General features: G+C 45.0%; 1 protein-coding gene across 2 annotated transcripts in view; it reads right to left on the minus strand.

The window, feature by feature from the left end:
- Positions 1 to 18,728, minus strand: part of Acly (ATP citrate lyase) — a 40,151-nt gene that overhangs the window by 2,795 nt on the left and 18,628 nt on the right. The window contains exons 14-25 of one of the 2 annotated variants that reach the window (XM_026386819.2): positions 18,562 to 18,591; positions 15,866 to 16,007; positions 15,409 to 15,577; positions 12,407 to 12,511; positions 11,494 to 11,690; positions 9,245 to 9,326; positions 8,576 to 8,686; positions 6,167 to 6,294; positions 5,350 to 5,443; positions 2,710 to 2,864; positions 2,156 to 2,306; positions 1,819 to 1,962 (exon numbers count right to left, since the gene is read on the minus strand). In XM_026386819.2, coding sequence (XP_026242604.1) covers positions 1,819 to 1,962; positions 2,156 to 2,306; positions 2,710 to 2,864; positions 5,350 to 5,443; positions 6,167 to 6,294; positions 8,576 to 8,686; positions 9,245 to 9,326; positions 11,494 to 11,690; positions 12,407 to 12,511; positions 15,409 to 15,577; positions 15,866 to 16,007; positions 18,562 to 18,591 — 1,508 coding nt within the window. The remainder of the gene's footprint in view (positions 1 to 1,818; positions 1,963 to 2,155; positions 2,307 to 2,709; positions 2,865 to 5,349; positions 5,444 to 6,166; positions 6,295 to 8,575; positions 8,687 to 9,244; positions 9,327 to 11,493; positions 11,691 to 12,406; positions 12,512 to 15,408; positions 15,578 to 15,865; positions 16,008 to 18,561; positions 18,592 to 18,728) is intronic. The other variant, XM_026386820.2, reaches the window with a different exon arrangement.

Consider the following 18,728-nt stretch of genomic DNA (forward strand, 5'->3'; position numbering starts at 1 on the left):
GGATTATGACACTGTTGTGGTGCTAAAAGTTTTTGAAGTCCACCCATGTCTCAAAATAAACATTTGTAGGTTCTTCTACATTACATGCCTTGGAGACATTCAAAAAGTTAGCCATGCAGTGTTAAGCAGGTGCTCCAACTGAAGACCTAGGTTCTAGCCACTAGGGCCTAGTCAAGCTAACAAGGTTTTACACTCAGGAAGTACATGCTAAGAGTCAGGTGGCCAAGTATCCCCACAATTTGAGGAAAAACTCTAGACCTTTGATGAATGGAGTTAACCATCTCTTCAAAGACCCACACCTAGCCAGGCATGGTGGCGCATACCTGTAATCCCAGCAGTTCAGGAGGCCGAGGCAGGAGGACTGCAAGTTCAAAACCAGCCTCAACAACTCAAAATAAAAAATAAAAAGGGGCTATGGATGTGGCTCAGGGGTCAAATGCCACTGGGTTCAACCCCTGGTACCAAAATCAAAACAAAACAAAACAAAAAAACCCACATCTGTCAGTGGGGAAGTGAAATGATTTAGACACACAGCAAATCCCAATACCAGTGGCATCCTCCTTCAGCAAACCCACAGACTTCAGAAAGGATGGAGTCCAAGGCCTGAGTGCTACAGAGCAGGTATAGCATGATCTTAGACAGAGGGCCTGAGCTGTAGATTAGAAAGGCGTGACCTGTTCAGAACCTGAGCAAAGTTCTGCAGGGCCTGGATGGAATCGTCCTTAGAGCTAACGACCACCTCTGGCAGGTTCTAATATAGTCCTTGCTCATCAAACAACCTCTGGATGTCTAAACTGAGGACTAAAAAGCAATCAGATGCCTAGACTGGGGTGTCCTGGGTCACACACCTGACCCTCTTGTTTAATGTGATTCACACTTCTCACCTAGATCAATGAACTGTCCAACTAAATGAGGTTTCTGGAGTTACAGGGCCAAGGACTTACTAAGAAGCTGCCCCTACTTATAAGGCCCTAAGCAGCTGCCAACTATGTCTTCTCTTTTTTTGTACATGTAACATGTTACAGGGACATGAGACAATATTAACTTTTAAATATTTATTGTCTTTCTCCACTTGTCTCTGTCAATTGTGCTTCCCGAAGTAATAATAATTATTTGTACTGAGGATTCATCCCAGAGGCACTCTATCACCGAGCTACTTCCCTAGCTCTTTTTATTTTTTGAGACCGGATCTTGCAAAGTTGCTGAGGCTGGTCTGAACTGAACTTGTGAGTCTCCTGAGCTGCTGGGATTATAGGCACCATGTCTGGCTTGTGTTGATATTTATGAGTTTCCTACCCCAGTGATATTAGGTGCACCCATCCGAAACACGATGGGAAATAAAGCAGAGCAATTTCCAAGTAGAAGTGTTAGAGCCTTCCCACTGATCTGCCATTACCACGTTCCTTCTGAAATGAGACCCAAGAAGGGGTGCTCTGCAGCACAGATGACAGAGAACAGAGCAGCTCCTAACCTGGAGCACATGTAATGTGAACAAAAAATAAACCTTTGCCCTTGTAGGCCACTGAGATGTGTGGAGTTGTTTGCCACCGAGGCAAGAGGCATTATCAAGCATAAGGCCACCGACAGGTTTCTTTAACCACACCCCCCACCTCTTTTTTTTTTTTTTTTGGTACTGAGGATTGAACCCAGGAGTGCTTCACCACTAAGATCAGCTGCCTTACACTTGGCATCTGCCAACATATCCATAGCTTTTAGCTTTTGCAAGTTAGGAGCCTGGGTGTTTTCACTAAACCAATCACCTCCTGTCACCTCCCATCCTATAGTTCCACCCCCTATTAAGTAGATAGATAAACTTACAGATTTCACTCGATGGCCAATACCCATAATCAGTTTTCCTTCCTTCTTCATCTTGTTCACAAACTCCATGGGGATAATGCCACTGTCAAAGGCCTTACTGAACATCTTGGCTGCTGCATCCAAGGCACCCCCAAACCGATCCCCCTATAGTAGAAACAAGCATATCCTGCCCTGAGCTTTAAGTTATCTTCAACTTCACAAACCAATCCAGGATGCCTGAACAGCCCCAGTCCAGGGTCACACTCAGTGGCTCCTTCTAGGACCCTGTTGCAGTCTAGCAGCCAGATGTCAAAGCCCAATATCCTTCCTATTCACCTCCCAGAATGACAGTACTTACAATGGTGAGCAGCCCCGAAGTGAGGCTGGAGACAAGGTCCTTCCCAGCCCGGGCACAGATGATGGTGTTGTGGGCCCCAGAGACAGCTGGCCCATGATCAGCTGTCACCATGAGACACATTTCAATGAACTGGCAAGAGTACTTGGGCAACCTAGAGGATATATACAGATGCATGGAGAGGAGAGATGGCATAAAGGCCAGTAGCCACAAGGCCACACTCCCATTCTCCCATCTCCCCAGACAAATGGCTCAAATTCGAGAAGGGTAATTCCCTTGCAATCAAGTCTCATGCCAACTCCAAGGCATAACCTCTGGACTTCTCTGTTTTCAAATGCTACTTTTAAGACAGAGTTAGCAATGAGGGTTTAAAATCTATTTCTTCAGCCATTTTTAGCATGTCTCTAAATAAAATACAAAATAGGGCTGGGGATGTGGCTCAGTGGTTGAGTTCAATTTCTTTATATCAAAGAAAAAAAAGATGATGATTAACCCTAGACACACTACTCAAGCTGTCCCAGCCCCACTCTTTTGATAGGGGAAGGTCACTAACTCACCTTCTCTGGAACCAGAGGAGGCCAAGAACCCCACCAATGCCCATCTCTTCCTTGAAGACCTCAGTGATGGGCATGCCTGCATAAATGAGCTCCTGTCCTCGCTCGTCACAGATGCTGGTCATAAATGAGGCAGGTTTTCGGATCAAACCCAGCTCCTGAGCAGGAATAAGGAAGAGGAAGATAGGGCTATGGTGACCACCATAGATTTCGGTAGCTCCACCATCTGTGCTCTCAGAACTGAAGTGTCCCAGGAATGATTTGGCCACTCTGGTGGCCAAGCAACAATTCCCAAAGTTCCCAAGGACTAAGAGCAAAAGCCCTCTGATTAGACCACATGCAGTATAGAAAACAGGGCACCACACCTGGTACCCACTTGACACTGGCACAAGTTCCAACCTTTACTGAGCATTTGCTGGGCCAGGCGGCGCACTAAGCGGTTTACATCCACTGGTTCATTTTAACTTCACAAAGCAGAATCATTCCTTCTATTACAGCAGAGGAAACCAGGCTGAGGCTCAGTAACCAGCCAAGCTCACTTGGCTAAGAAACTGAAGCAGGAACCTCAAAGGAGATCTTTAAAACACTTCAGATATAGCTGCAAACACCCCACCAAGAATGTATTGACACACAGAGCTGTAGAAATGGTGGAATGCCCTCTCAACCTGTTCTTTACTAAGATGAAAGGGACTGAACTCCTGAATTCTCCATTTCCAGAGTTGGGGCATCACAACAGAATTGTCAACCAATTGTGTCCAACTTCATTTCTTCACATTTCTTTAATTATCCCCTATGACATTTGATTTATTTATTTAAATTTATTTATTGGTGCTGGAGATTGAACCCAGGGTACTCTACCACTCAGATACATTCCCAGTCCTTTTTATTTTAAGATAGAGTCTGGGTATGTTGCCCAGGCTGGCCTCGACCTCCCCATCCTCTTCCTCTGCCTCCTGAGTCACTAGGATTACCAGAGTGTGTCACCACACCTAGCGAACAATTTAATAAACCTGAAACTATTCAACTGCCTAAAGAAAGGCTTTATCAATTTCCACTCACATCAATAATGGATGAATGCAAGAGTTTTCTCACACTTGTATAAACATAATTTATCATCAAATAATTTAATCTTTGCAGACCTATTAGGGAAAATTGGTATCAGTTTTATTTTGGTTCCTTTCATAAAGTGAAGTGGTACATTTTTTTTTCATGTTGAAAAGACATTTCCTACCTATGTTTACCCCCCTCTACCTTTTTAAAAATATATACATATATGGGGCTGGGATTGTGGTTCAGCGGTAGAGTGCTCGTCTAGCACGTGCGAGGCCCTGGGTTCGATCCTCAGCACTACATAAAAACAAATAAAATAAAGGTATTGTGTCCAACTACTTCTAAAAAATAAATATTAAAATATATATACACACATATATTTATACCTTTATTTTATTTATTTATTTTTATGTGGTGCTGAGGATTGAACCCAGAACCTTGCATGTGCTTGGCGAGCACTCTACCACTGAGCCACAAGCCCAGCACCCCCAATATATATATTTTTTAGTTGTCAATGGACCATTATTTTATTTATTTTTTTAATATATAGTGCTGAGAATCAAACCCAGTGCCTCACATGGGTTAGGCAAGCACTCTACCACTGAGCCACAACCCCAGCCTGTGTACATAGTAAGCAAGCACTCTTATCATGAGCTACATTCCAAGCTCTTTCTATTTTATTTTGGGATAGGGTCTCATTAAGTTCACCAGGCTGGCCATGAACTTGTGATCCTTCTGCTTTAGCCTCCCAAGTAGTTGGGAATACAGGTATGCTCCAGTGGTCACAGGATCTTTTTTTTTTTTTCTTTTGGTACTTGAGATTGAACCCAGGGGGAATTAACCACTAGCCACATCCCCAGGTCTTTTTTATTATTTTATTTAGAGATAGGGTCTTGCTAAGTTGCTAAGGCTAGCTTTGAACTTGCAACCTTCCTACCTCAGCCTCCAGGGACACTGGGATTATAGGCGTGTGCCACTATACCTGGTGGTCATTGGGTCTTTTAACATTTACTCCTAAGAGTCCTTGTATATAAAGAATATTGGCCAGGCACAGTGGCACACACCTGTAATCCCATAAGCTTGGGAGGCTAAGGCCTTACCTGACTTAGCAAGACTCTATCTCAAAATAAAAAAAGGGCTGAGGATATGGTTCAGTGGTTGAGTATCCCTGGGTTTAATCCCTGGTACCCCCCGCCCCAAAAAAAGAATATTGGCTCTTCATCTATGCCCCATAGACAATTTGGCAAGTGATCTATCAACTTCATCCCTAAAATCCCTTAACAAATGCAAAACATTTCTAAAGGACATTATTGCCCCAGCACCCTCTGTTTCCTCATCAAGTGACAGATGTGGGAAATACAGGTTATCCAGGCCCTGTGGGACCTGTATTTGTTTTACTCATCTCTCAAGCTCCAGCAACAGGCAGTGGGCAGAGTCCAAGATTTAATCACCGAGGTTTCTTCTAAGTGAAAGGTAACATCATTGCTTTTTAACTAGTTGAGAGGGCCTTGAAAGGCCAAATCAATTTAAAACCTACCCCACTGGTCCCCCAAGTTTCCCCTACCCTCACTGCTAGGGATCCCAGGCACCTACCCTGGCCCAGGAGTAGTCCATGGGCACTGTCGGGGGTGGCACCTCTTGGGCAGGAACGATGACTCCTTTGGCCACAAGATCTTCATATACAGACCTACAAGGGAGAAAGAGGCAGGGAGCAACATTCATTCCTGCAGATTTTATAGATTAATAAATCTGGGCTCCTCTAACACCACAGGCCACCTCAGCTGTCAGTGGTTCATGTCACAGGTTGGATTATGAGAATAAGTGAAGAAAAGTGCTGGCCAGGACTGTCCTCACTCCTCCGCCCCATATCTCCTCAGGATGGGGCTTAATAGAAAGCTGGATCTGGGTCCAACAAAGGGCAGGGGGGAGCAGAGTCAAATTTAGGAGGTAGAAGAAGAGACAATGGGATTTCCAACAACTTTTTTGGTGGTACAGAGGACTTAACTCAGGAGCACTAAACCATTGAACTACATATCCCCACTTTTTAAAATTTATACTTTTTACTTTGAAACAGTAAGTTGCCAAAGATGGCCTTGAACTTATAATCCTCCTGCCTCCATTCTTGAGCCCAACAACTTAGCAATCAGAGGAGATACATTTCCATGCTTATCTCTCATTTATAGCTACCAACTTCTGGTCAAGGCTGTGGGCTCAGAAACTGGACCTGCTGCTCTAACTCAAAACAACAAAAGCCAAGAACAATGATCTTGCACTGTCCACACAGTTGTGCTAAATGCCTGAGAGGGACCAGAAATAATCAGATGCCCCAATATTATAGAAGAGCCTGTTGTCCTCAGGAGGGGCTTGGAAAGGGTGGGGGAGGCCAGAATCTTCCTGAAGATCCACTTACTGGATGATTTCTCCAAGTTCATCAAAGCTTCGGGGCACAAACACGCCTGCCTCCTTCAAAGCCTGGTTCTTGGCGACTGCTGTTTCAGAAGCCTGGTTGGCACAAGCTCCGGCATGGCCAAACTGGACCTGAAGGCAAAGGACAACAGCTTCACTAGGCTTCTTAATCCCCCAAGGGAGAAAAAAGGGTACCAGGTACCCTTTTTTCACAGCTGGCCTGTGCTAAACGGTTTCTACAAATCACTCCATTTGAGCTTTAAGAATGCTCACTAAGCATGTAGGATGGATGACTCCCATGTTATAGAGGAGGAAATGAGGCACAGCTCAGGAGCTTACTTGAGATCACATGGCTAACATACACTGAAGCCAGGGTACAAAGCCCAGGCCAATTCCAGAATAACCTTCTTCATACTAAGCCACATCCAGTTTCCTCTGGGGCAGTCAGTGGTCAGGGGTATGGGAAACATGGCTTAGTTTTGAGCAATATGTGAGAAGTAAGATTAAAAATTGGCAATCTTGGTCTAGCTGAGCTCATAAACACACTCTCATTGTCTCATTCTACTTTTATAAAACATGCACCAACATTTTTCTTAAAAACCTCGGAAGATATCATGCAAAAATATAAATTTCCAGCCTCTTTAAAAAGTCACATTTTCCATCAGTAGCCCTGTATCTCCACATAGTAACAACCACCTGGAGCCAATCAGCAACTGCCCCCTTGTGTTAGAGTGAGCACTGAGGTAAGATCAAATCCAGGGGAACACAGAAGAGAGCAAGAGAGAAGAAAGGCCCATCAAAAGTCACATGGTAACTGTCTTTAATCAAATGATGAGGAAAATAAACTATCCTAGGGCTGGGGATGTGGCTCAAGCGGTAGCGCGCTCGCCTGGCATGCGTGCGGCCCGGGTTGGATCCTCAGCACCACATACCAACAAAGATGTTGTGTCTGCCGAGAACTAAAAAATAAATAAAAAATTCTCTCTCTCTCTCCTCTCTCACTCTCTCTCTCTCTTCTCTCACTCTCTCTAAAAAAAATAAAAAATAAAAAAAATAAACTATCCTAAACATCTGGTACAAAACCCTGACTCAGGGTGGGGTACAGTGGGCAATCTTAACATTTAACCTGTACAAACATCATTTGCTACCAGTCAAGCACTTTCTTTTCCTTTTTTTTTTCTTTTTTTGATGGCACTGAGGATTGATCCCAGAGGTCCTCTACCACTGAGCTATATGCCCAATCCTTTTAATTTTTTGAGATAAGGTCTCATTAAGTTGCCTAGACTGATTTGGAACTTTTGATGCCTCAGCCTTCTTGGTCACTGGAATTACAAGGTGTGCACCACTGTGTTGGCCCCATCCTACCCCTTCTTGTAATTTGATTCACCTCATTCCTTTCATGCCTGCCCAGTTTTCCTTTATGGGGCTGTAACATGATAACACAGCCCGATGAGCATTTAGGTTCTTTCCATCTTTTGCCATTACCACATGGCAGTGGGCATCCTTAGACTTGGAAATATTTTGCATGCATGCCCACAGGGCAAATGTGCAGAAATGAAATTAATCCTTTGAAGGAGATGTGCATTCTAAAATTGGATACAAACTGTCAGTCGGAGGTGGGCAGGAATCTGATGGGGAAAGATCAGCTTTCTAGGGAGAAAGAATAGTGTGACCAAGGAAGCTAGTAGGAAACACTTCAAGCTTACAACTTGTCATTGCTGTAGGAAGCCTTGAAGGCCAACTTTCCTCTCTATACACATATACAGCACTAAGGTAAGGCTTTATGCCCACAGGCTATTCCACAACATTGATGAACTAATTGCTGACAAGTTCTTATGTGATGAACCATTTCAAGATACAGAACTTGTCTAAGCTGCATCATAGGGGCTGCTCAAGTGTGGCCCCAGCAGAAAACAAACAGTTCAGCTCAGCAGAGAGCAAAAGCTCAGACAATGTTTGTATTTAACACCTATTATATATATGCTGCCAGGCACTTTCACATGCATTATGTCATTTTAGCACAGCAAGCACAAGCCCCTTTTCCTATCCAGCCTCTCCAACATGGTGTCCCTACCAGGCCCCTCCCCAGCTGAATCTGTGTCCTCTTCCTCCTCAGCCTCTTGCACTGGCCCTAAATGCCATTCACACATCACCTTCTCATCTAAGCCTCAACTCCTGCAGACAGCAAGTAGTTCTGTGTGGACCTTAATCTGCTGACGACAATGTCTCTTCCAAGTGGACATAAGCTCCCGGAGAGCAGGGCTTGTCTGGGCTTTGTAGCACCCAAGCAAGTAAGGCACATCTACTGATGGAGCTAGCTGCTTAATGCAATGACCACACAGCTCCCCTCAAACCCTCCCTCTTGCCCCCCACTCCACACCCATTTGTGACATGGAACAGGGAACCACCATACCTCAGAGGAGAACATGGTGGCACACGTCCCAATGCACCAACAGACCACCGGCTTGGTGAGGCGGCCCTCCTTGATGCCCCGGCAGATCTTATATTCCTCAGTGCCTCCTATCTGCCAAGGAATAGAAAATTAGAAAAGTCCACATGTTAGTGGAGCTCGTCCTGAATCATTCCAGGACCTACAATAGGAAAAATTGTTCCAAATCATGCAGGGGACAAAAGTCACTTGTGTCCTAAGATATACAACTTAGCTACAAAAATGGGAGTATGTAAGCCTTGGCCAAATGACAGAAAGTTTAGACTGGGGAGAGTCAGCCTGAAAGAAGGAAGGAATTCCAAAGAGCATGTTTTTTCAGAAACATCACGGAGGAGCCAATAGTGACAACCTCTGGCTGTGTCTCCAGAGTATGACTGACAAGAAACTGCGACCTTTTGGTACACACAACCAAAATGCTTGGATTTTTAACTAAAAAATGCTTGACTCTTAAAAAACTTGAGATTATGCATTATTTCTACAATCAAAAAAATTGGAGGGGGTAACTGGGGGTTATACCTCAGTCAGAGAGCATTTGCCTAGTATAAGCAAGGCTCTGGGTTTGATCCCCAGCACAGAATGTTTTTTAAAAGGGGAGTGGGGTGGAGTGGGAAGTAATTTAAAATCCTAACTCACCTCTCCAAGAACCACAATCATTTTGACTCCTGGAGTGTCCTGGTAACGTAACACGTGATCCATGAATGTTGAGCCGGGGTACCTGTTGACAGCAGGGAGGACAGAGAGGATCAGAAGGTGGTCTGGAAAGGTCTAAGCAGATACGTGAAGCACCCCTGTATATACTGGAGACACTGATTTTTTTCAAGGGTGTGGATGTCCAATGAAGTTTAGAGAAGCCCCAGGAATAATGGAGGTGGGTAAAAGTGGCAAGGTAGCAAATATCACAGACAAGAGAACTAGAGAAAGTAGTGGAGTTATTTAGTTTGCAGAGGAAGAGACGGGGCACAGAATAAGCCTATAAAAAAGGTTCATTCAGCAGTATGAGATGAGAAGCACATGTGTGGTGATTTTCAACTACATCCACAAATTTGTAGGAAAAAGTAGAACCAGATACCTTTGTTTTGGAACATGGGTCAGATTTACATTCTCATGAAAAAGATGGCAGGGTATTCCATGACACAAAATTCCAAGACTAGGTTATAAGAGTGTCTTGGGGGGCGGGGGCTGAGGTTGTATGTAGCACATGCCTCTCATGCATTAGGCACTGAGTTCTATCTTCAGCACCACATAAAAATAAATAAATAAAGATACTGTGTCCATCTACAACCAAAAAAATTATTTAAAAAATAAATTTAAAAAGAGCGTCTTAGGGGCTAGAGTTGTGGCTCAGTGGCCGAGCACCTGTCTCACACATGTCAGGCACTGGGTTCAATCCTCAGCACATTAAAAAAAAAAAGAAAAAGAAAGGTATTGTGTCCATCTACCAAAAAAAAAAAAAAATAGTGTGTCTGGCACTCTCTCTTAAATTGCTCAAGAGAAATCACTCAGAGAGGTGAGTGCCAGTCCTTAGATAGCTACCAGGTCCTCAGGACACTCACGAAGCCCAAAGAATAGCCAATCAGCCAGTTATGTGAAAGAGCCATCTCCAACCACAGGCAAGCATTCATCCAGCAGCCTGCAGCCCTGCTGACAACTGCAACTTCATGAACTGCCCTACTGAGCTTCTCCTGAATGCTGAACCACGGAAACCTCAAGGATAAGTATTTATCATTGCTTGAAGCCATTTTGCTTGGGAGCAATTTTTTTTTTTAACATAGCAATAGATAATTAATCTATTTAATTCATGTGAAGCCATGTTCTAGGATAGCAGATTGTTGCTGAAGTTTCTAGCCCCCCTCCTTTTTTTACAGTACTGAGGATTGAACCCACAGCCTCACACATGCGAGGCCAGTGTTTCACCACAGAGCTACAGCCCCTGCAGTTCTATATACTTTTTCTATTTTCTAATGTCAGAAGTTTGCAAGAGAAGTAAAGCTAAGTAGACTTCTCTGTAGCTCTGTGTGCTTTCCACACCTTCAAGAGCATTATATGTCCAATGGGACAGTACAGCAAGCAGCATTTTCTAGACTTCTATGATGTGAAACTTTTGGTCAGGGAGTACCCAAGGACTAGCATTCCCTTCTGACCACCCCCCTAAAATCTGCAGCAAAAGTCCTTCCTATGGGTATCCTGTCTGACACCAAGAGCCAGGGAGATGAACAAGGTGAAGCACTCTCCCAACAGCTTTTGGTTTTTTCAGCCAGACAGCAGCAGTGGTAGGAATAGCAACAAAAATAAACACCAATGGTTAGTATTATGGACTAGTGTCAGGCATTACTCCGCATTACTCTACTGATGATCTATTGATCATCATTCCCACTTACAACAACAACAATGAGGATACTCCCATTTAATTCAATTAACATTTTCTGAGCACGTACTAAGTATCAGGCCATGTGTTAGCCACTTTAAGTACCTCACTTAGCCCTCTGAGCAACCCCACGAAGTGGGAGCATTTATTTGACACATTTTGAGAGGTAAGGATGGTGGCAGTCTAGGGAGATCAAGTGACCTGCGTAGGACACCTGCTGAGAAACAGGAAACTGGGATTTGAATTCCTCAGGTCTTTGATTTCAGAACTGGTTCTCCTAACCCCTGCACTCTGCTGCCTCCCTCTGGCTGCATTTTAGAACCAAAAGAAGGAAAAAAAGGAATTACATCAAAAGCCCTGAAACACCTTTAAAAACCCATTTCTCTATATTTTCTAATTTTGTAATTCAGTCAGCACTGAGGCATGAGTAGAAAAATCTCTTTTTTGGACTTAAGCAACATCCCTCAATGGCCAAGTCTCACTGTGGGAGGCCCCTCCCTGGCCTCCAGCTCATTACCTGTCCCCACCAATGGCCACACCCTCGTAGACGCCATCAGTGGTCCGGGAGATGATGTTGTTGAGCTCGTTGGACATGCCTCCAGAGCGTGAGACGTAGGCCACGCTGCCAGGGCGGTACAGTTTGGAGGCCAAGATGTTGTCCAGCATCCCGCCTGTATTCCCAATCTTAAAGCACCCTGGCTTAATGCCCCCAACCTGCAGGGACAGAAAGGGGATCAGGGAGGAAGGTTCCTTTTTGACCACAGGGTGCAGGGGTATCGGTAATCCCCCATATTACCTGCCTAGCCCCCCTGGCCAGACTGGGGAGAAAATGGCCGAGAGAATTAACATTTGCTTATGGAGTTTCCTGCTTAGGAAGAATCTCTTTTTTTTCTTGAGACACTATACAGAAAAAAAGCTTTTCTGGTTAAAAAGAGTCACTGCCCTTACTCCAGAGGGCCATGCACTGAGCAGAGGTGTACAGCAGAGCTGGGCCTCGTCATACACCATCATGTTCTGCCTCTGAGATAAAGATCCCTTGTTTAGTTCAACTCCTAGCTTCAAATTTTAAAGCAACAACTAAGGAAAACCAAATATTCACAAAGCACAATTTTTTCTTATGTGAAGACCTTTAGGTCAAAAGTAAGGCTTCCAGGTGGCCTTTTCTTCTGTTTACAGTTAAAGGAATAATCAAAGACTATGCTATGGTTATAAATAAACACTAACCGTCCCCCGCCTCCCCAAAGTTTTCCATCCGCCCCTTAGGACTATAAAGTTGATGGCCTGTGGAGTTTTACTTTAAAAACTAACTGAATATGAATTAACTCCACAAGTACTCCCCAATCTTCCCAGTCTAGGAGAGGGACAGAAGAATAAAAACTTAAGTTTCCTAAGGACCTCAAGTTTAAAGGCTTTCCAGAGGGTACACTCACAGTGGCAGGTCCGATAATGGTCACTCCCTTCTGGTCTGCCTTCTTGATCAGCTTCCTCGTGAGGGCCTCAGGGATGCCTTCTGCTATGATGGCGATGGTCCGGATCTAAAGGATAAGAACAGGGCCTTCCTATGAACTCTTCACCCCAGACAGGCAGCAAGGCAGCATAGTTCAAGGGCTCATCGCATGACAAATCAATGCATCTCCTTCCCACAGGTGTCTTTGCCTACCCTGATTGCTCTAACCCACTCCCCAAAGGAGGCATTGGGTAGACAGTGTCACAAATATTTAGTAAATGAGCAGAAGCAAATGTTTCCAAGACCCTACTACATTCTCATCTCAACTCTCAGATCCCTACCATTTCTTGTGCCTACCCAGAAAACAGCTGTCTCTGGCTTTTGCCTGGTACCTGCTCAGTCTTCACCATGTCACTGCAAGGGCAAGGCCTATGAGTGAAAGAAGCTGCTTCCACACGCTGCCCAGAGAGTGGGCTGAAGAAGCAACCCAGAAGGGGTTGGATCCGAGAATAATCTCTGGCTCTGGACAAGAGGCCAGAAGACTTCTTGTAAAGGGTCAAGATCATAGTTTAGCTGGGCATGGTGGCACACATCTGTAATCCCAGCGGCTCAGGAACCAGAGGCAGAGGATCTTGAGTTCAAAGCTGGCAACTTAGTGAGACCCTAAGAAATCAGTGAGACCCTGTCTCTAAATAAAATACAAAAAAGAGCTGGGGATATGGCTCAGTGGTTACGAACCCCTGGATTCACTCACCAGTACCAAAAGAATATCATAGTTTAGCCGGATGTGGTGGCACGTGCCTATAATCCCAGCAACTTTTTTTTTTGGAGACAGTGTGTTGTTAATTTGCAGAGACTGGCCTCCAACTTTCGATCCTCCTGCCTCAGCCTACTGAATCAGGATTATAGGCATGTGCCATCATGCCTGGTGCTGGCTGTTTTTTTCTTTCCCACTTTTTTTTATTTGTGCATCTTAGTTTGGCTGTGTTTTGACAAAACTTTATTTACAAGAACAGGTGATGAGCTAAGTTTTGCCTCAGGCAATAGTTTGCCCAAGTCTGTTCTAATCTTAAAAAAGCAGTTCATTTTCTTTTCATGTCATCTGATTATCAAAATAATTTGTTTTCTAATCATAAATTAGAATAAGCCAATCTGGGATCAGATAAAAAAGAATCAATACCCTAATCTATAAAGAGCTTTTACAAACAGCAGACAACCATCCAAAAGAAAAAAGGGGAAGGAGGGCAAGTCACAGAAAACAAATGACCAAACAGGATTCTCTCAACAGTTTGGCTCTGGGTCCTACATTAATTCTAACAGAAGAAAAACAGATTCAAAGTCTATATTTTAAAATTCAAGGTTGCAGAATAAAACATCATGAATTCAATGATGATTATGTTTAAATATTAAGTTTATTCTTGCTATCAAACCACAAAACAAGGGCTGGAGATGTGGCTCAGAGGTAGCGCGCTCGCCTGGCATGCGTGTGGCCCGGGTTCGATCCTCAGCACCACATACCAACAAAGATGTTGTGTCTGCCGAGAACTAGAAAATAAATATTAAAAATTCTCTCTCTCTCTCTCTCTCTCTCTCTCTCTCCTCTCTCTTTAAAAAAAAAAAAAAAAAAAAAAAAAAAAAAACCACAAAACAAAATAATGATGATCATTGAGTTTTCCTCAAAAAAAAAAAAAAAGAAATGACCAATTTTTAAAATACTCCTCTTAGTTAATAATCAAAAACATGCAGCTGGGGGGCTGGGGTTGTGGCTCAGTGGTAGAGTGCTTGCCTAGCATGCAGGAGCACTGGGTTTGATCCTCAGTGCCACATAAACATAAAAATATTTTATCTACCTAAAACTAAAAACATGCAGCTGGGTGCAGTGACATATAACTGTAATCCAGCTACTCAGCAGGCTAAAGCAGGAGAATGGCAAGTTTGAGGCCAGCCTCTATAACATCTTGAAACCCTGCCTTAAAATTAAAAATTAAAAGGAGGGGGATGAGAATGTAGCTCTGGTACTGGTTTCAATCCCTAGCATTGCAAAAATAAGGAAAGGAAGGAAGGAAAGATGGGCTGGGGGTGTAGCTCAGTGATAAAGTGCCTGTGTAGGTTATCTGAAGGCCTGTGTTCCTGGTGGTGGTGAAGCATAGGCAAATTATGGCGTTAGGAATACAACTCAGTAGTAGAGAACTTGCTTAGCCCTAGCATACACTGGTTTTGATCCCCAGTACAAAAAAAAAAAAAAAAAAAAACAGAGTGTGTGTGGAAAAAAATGCTAATTAAATAGAATACCTATTAATTTTGACAAATGTTTAATGTTGACAAGAGGAAGGGGACAAGGTGTACTACCAATAGGAGTTGACACCACTATATCTTTCCCAGATGTCAGGATGGATCAGAGGCTTCCAATCTGTACATTCTGATGTAGAAATTTATCTTAGGAGACTAATTAAGGATATATTAAATGTTAACCCAAGATGTTCATCACAAGACTTGGAAAGGCAAAAACAATGCTACCAACATGTTATTACTGATGTGGAAAGAGTAACTGAAGAATGATTATACACTAGCTAGGTGCAATATTACTCCATTTGTTCAAAATCCAAAAAAGTTGTAGAAAAGGTGTAAATAATGTTAGCAGCCACATTTCTAGGATGTGATAATTTAAAAGTACTTAAATTTCTTTCTATGATGAATATGTAATACTTTTACATTAAGCCAGTATTTCCGATCCCATTTTTTCAGCCAGTTTTGGATAGCACAGAGAAGATCTGGTGGAAGATTTAAGGCTGGAACTGGCCCTTTGTAAGTCTACATAAGCAGCCCCTATCTGGCCTAACCTGATTTCTGAAAACACCCAAAATTGGCTTCTCACAACTCCCAACCCTTTTGTCTACGTCCATAACTGTGGACACCATTCCAGAATCATCCCGCTTCCCTACTCCAAGGCCTCCTCCCTGCATCCCCCAGAGCCCCGCTATCTACCTGTGCATAATTCATGGTCTCCATGGTGCTGTCGTAAGCAGAGCGGAGAGAGGCAAAGTTGATCAGCACATCTACCTCTGGGTGCTTCTTCATGGCATCGGCCATGTTCTTGAAGACAGGGATCAGGATCTCCTTGTGTCCCCAGTAAAACTTCTGCTTGTGGTCCCCACTGTGAGACAGCAAAAGAGGGTTAGGACACCCTCAACCAGTCAGGACTGGTGAGGGGGAAACTAAGGGGAGGAACTTCACCTAGAAAGAGAACAGGCATGGTCTCAAAGATTCTCCATCTAAAGGGGAAAGATCCCCCAGATATTAACTGCCTCAGTCTCTGGGAGGTACAAGCCCTTCCCCCACAAAGGCCAGAAGCTAGTTGACCCCCCCCGGCTTGTCTCAAAGGGAGAGAGGAGGCATCCTACTGGTTAACCGTCTCTATGCTGTCTGCCTGGGCATGACTCACGTGAAGGGGTAGACCATGGCGGCCACCGAGGGCTCATCCCGGGAGCACACGTAGTCAAAGTCCAGCATGCCTTGCACGGCCCGGGTCTGCATGCCCCACACGATGGCCTTGGTGTGGCGGCTGAAGAGGGTGGCACTCTTTCCTGGTGGGCAAAGACACAGCGAGTGCACCCAGAATACACTGCCAGGAGACCTCCAGGGGCATGGGCTGCCTGCGAGACCCATCTGTGCCCCAAGTCCAGGATGGTGGCCCATCAAAATAGCAAAGAATGTTAGGATGATGGCATTCTGAGAGCTTTTAGGGGAGGAGGTGCCTCAATTTTCTGGAAGGAGGCAGCAGAGAGAGCAAAAACAGCTAAGACCTGCCTGGCTGATAAACAGCACCTCAATGAACAGAAAAAAGATTCCCCATGTAGAGAACGGGCCCTATCAGTGAAGCTACCCAGAATTCCTCCAGGCCAAATTTCATAGGAAAAGTGATCAGTGTGCATCCCTGTGGTTTTAATAAATTAATGTCTCGGGGGCTGGGGATGTGGCTCAAGCGGTAGCACGCTCGCCTGGCATGCGTGCGGCCCGGGTTCGATCCTCAGCACCACATACCAACAAGGATGTTGTGTCTGCCAAAAACTAAAAAAATAAATAAATATATTTTTTTTTTTTAAAAAGTCTATAAAAAATGTTCAGCTCTCCACATTTTGATAGCCCCAGGACTTAAACAACTCCCCAACAATGCTTATCACGCTGGAATTCTGGACACAAAAATAATTGTGATCAGGGTTTGAATTCTCAAAAATTCTGGGTCAGTGTAGGTCCAATGAAGAAGCGTGCGGCAGCTAGGACAGAAGACAGGGCAGCCGTATCTGAGCTCTGACTGGGCTCTGGCACAAGGCAGGAGAGCAAGCTGCAGCACAGGCCCGCTGATCTCCTCTCCTACTCCTCCCAGCTTTCTCCCGTCTCTCAATGTTCATAACAATACTCTGGATATAACAGGCTCTCTGGTGAGCAGAAAATGATGAGGGGCAGAAGAGAACAAATGGAGCTGGTGGAAGTAAATCCTCAGGGCTGGCAGGTAGCTCCCCCTTCAACTCCCTAAGAGTTAGGAAAGCAATCCTAGGAGAGGTTCTGAGACCTCCAAGGAGAACAATGCATCTACTGAGTGGCATCCAGTACTAATTAACCTCAAGTACTCGTGAAGGCATGGCTAACCGAGTTCAAGGACTGATTAAATCCCTGTGTAGGCCAGCAGTAAGCTTCTCAAGACAGAAAGCTTTGCAGATTCCTAGGACTGACACCTGGAACTATGGATCAGATGAGACATGGGATCTCAGACAATAGAAGATAGCTAACCCCATTCTTACAATTTCTAACCCCAAGCAACTAAAGCCCAGAAAAGCCAAATGACAGTAGTCCAAGATCATCTAGCATTAGAACCAGAAATGACTCAAGAAGCAACTCAATGTGCAAGGAGGAAGACTATGAGCCACTGGGGCCTGTGCCATTCCAAGGGGGTGAGCATGTGCCACATACACACATCTGCACCTGTCTGTCTTCAGAGAGACAAAACCCACATCTCCACAAACCCACACACACCTCCAGCACAAAAGGGCAGAGCTCAAGTGCTTGCCTCCACAAGCCCGGGGAAACAAAGGGGCCATCATGAGCCACCAGCAGCAGGGAGGCCCCAGAATACTGGTGGGAGAGAGAGGGTACGTGTGTCCCCTCAACCCAGGCTCCTCCTCTGGCCCTGATGAGGGACAAATCTCCATTCAGCCTGACCTGTTCTCTTCCCTGACCACACGCCTCTGTCCACTTCTCCCCATAGCTGTTACTGCGAGCAAAGGAACAAAGCCCCCCACTCAGAGGCCTCCTTCCTTTGAGTGGCAAGCTGAGGACTTAAGTCCGTCCCTGTCCCTTGCCTAATTAAGCCTTCCCGTCCCTCAAGCAAGAGGTCCAAGTCACCTCAGAAGACTCTCCTGTCCCACAGCTGTCAAAAAGTTATATGGCAGCCCTAAAGCTCAGATCTGATTAATCTAGTCCACGATCAACAGGCAAGGGCATGTACGTGCAGGAAACGTGCACTGTATTAAACTGAGACACCAAAGCCCAGATCCCTTACAGTGACCTCATCTACAGATACACGGGTTCCTCTCTCTCTCTCTCTCTGCCTATCCTATTCTTCTATCAAACCTGTTCTGGTATTAGCGCCCTGGAATGAAGTTCACAGTGCGGAAGCTGAGGCAGGCCAAGTGAGAAGACGAGGACATCATGAAATGCAGATGAGCATCAGGGGTGATTCGTGGCTCCCTGCACACGCCAGCAGACACTGACACCTACTGCTCTCTGCCACTCCCCTTACAGCTGAATGGCTCCCTCCTTCCCAGGGGATCCTCCCTCCTGACACCCTTGCACTCTCCAGAGCTGTGGGCATGGCTCTCACTTCACCTCCCTCCCAGGCAAGCAGCCAGAGACAGCCAGCCACAGTGAGGAGAGCGCTGGGTGCAGGCGAGTACTGACCAGAGGTGGAAGGGACAAAGAGCAAAGACTAAGACTTCAGGGCAGGCTACACTGAGGCAGGGACAGAAAATATACCAGACAACACTGTAACCCACCAGGAGAGGAAGAAACAAAGCACACGGAAAAACCGTAACCCACTAACAAAGCCACACGAAGAACTGGAACAGGGTGAGGGCATCCTACCTTGCAGGGATCTTGGACTTGGGACTGAATCTGTCAAAGAAAATGACCAAGGCAACTGAGTGACCTGCTGACGGCTGGAGGCTTTGGCAGGACAGTGGGAACAGGGAAGGGCCCCATGGACAAGCCTTTCTGCGCTGATGCCCTGTTTATTTTTGCAATGGACAGGA

The sequence above is a fragment of the Urocitellus parryii genome, chromosome 7 (genome assembly GCF_045843805.1).
Source record: "Urocitellus parryii isolate mUroPar1 chromosome 7, mUroPar1.hap1, whole genome shotgun sequence".
In the NCBI taxonomy this organism is placed as follows: Eukaryota; Metazoa; Chordata; class Mammalia; order Rodentia; family Sciuridae; genus Urocitellus; species Urocitellus parryii.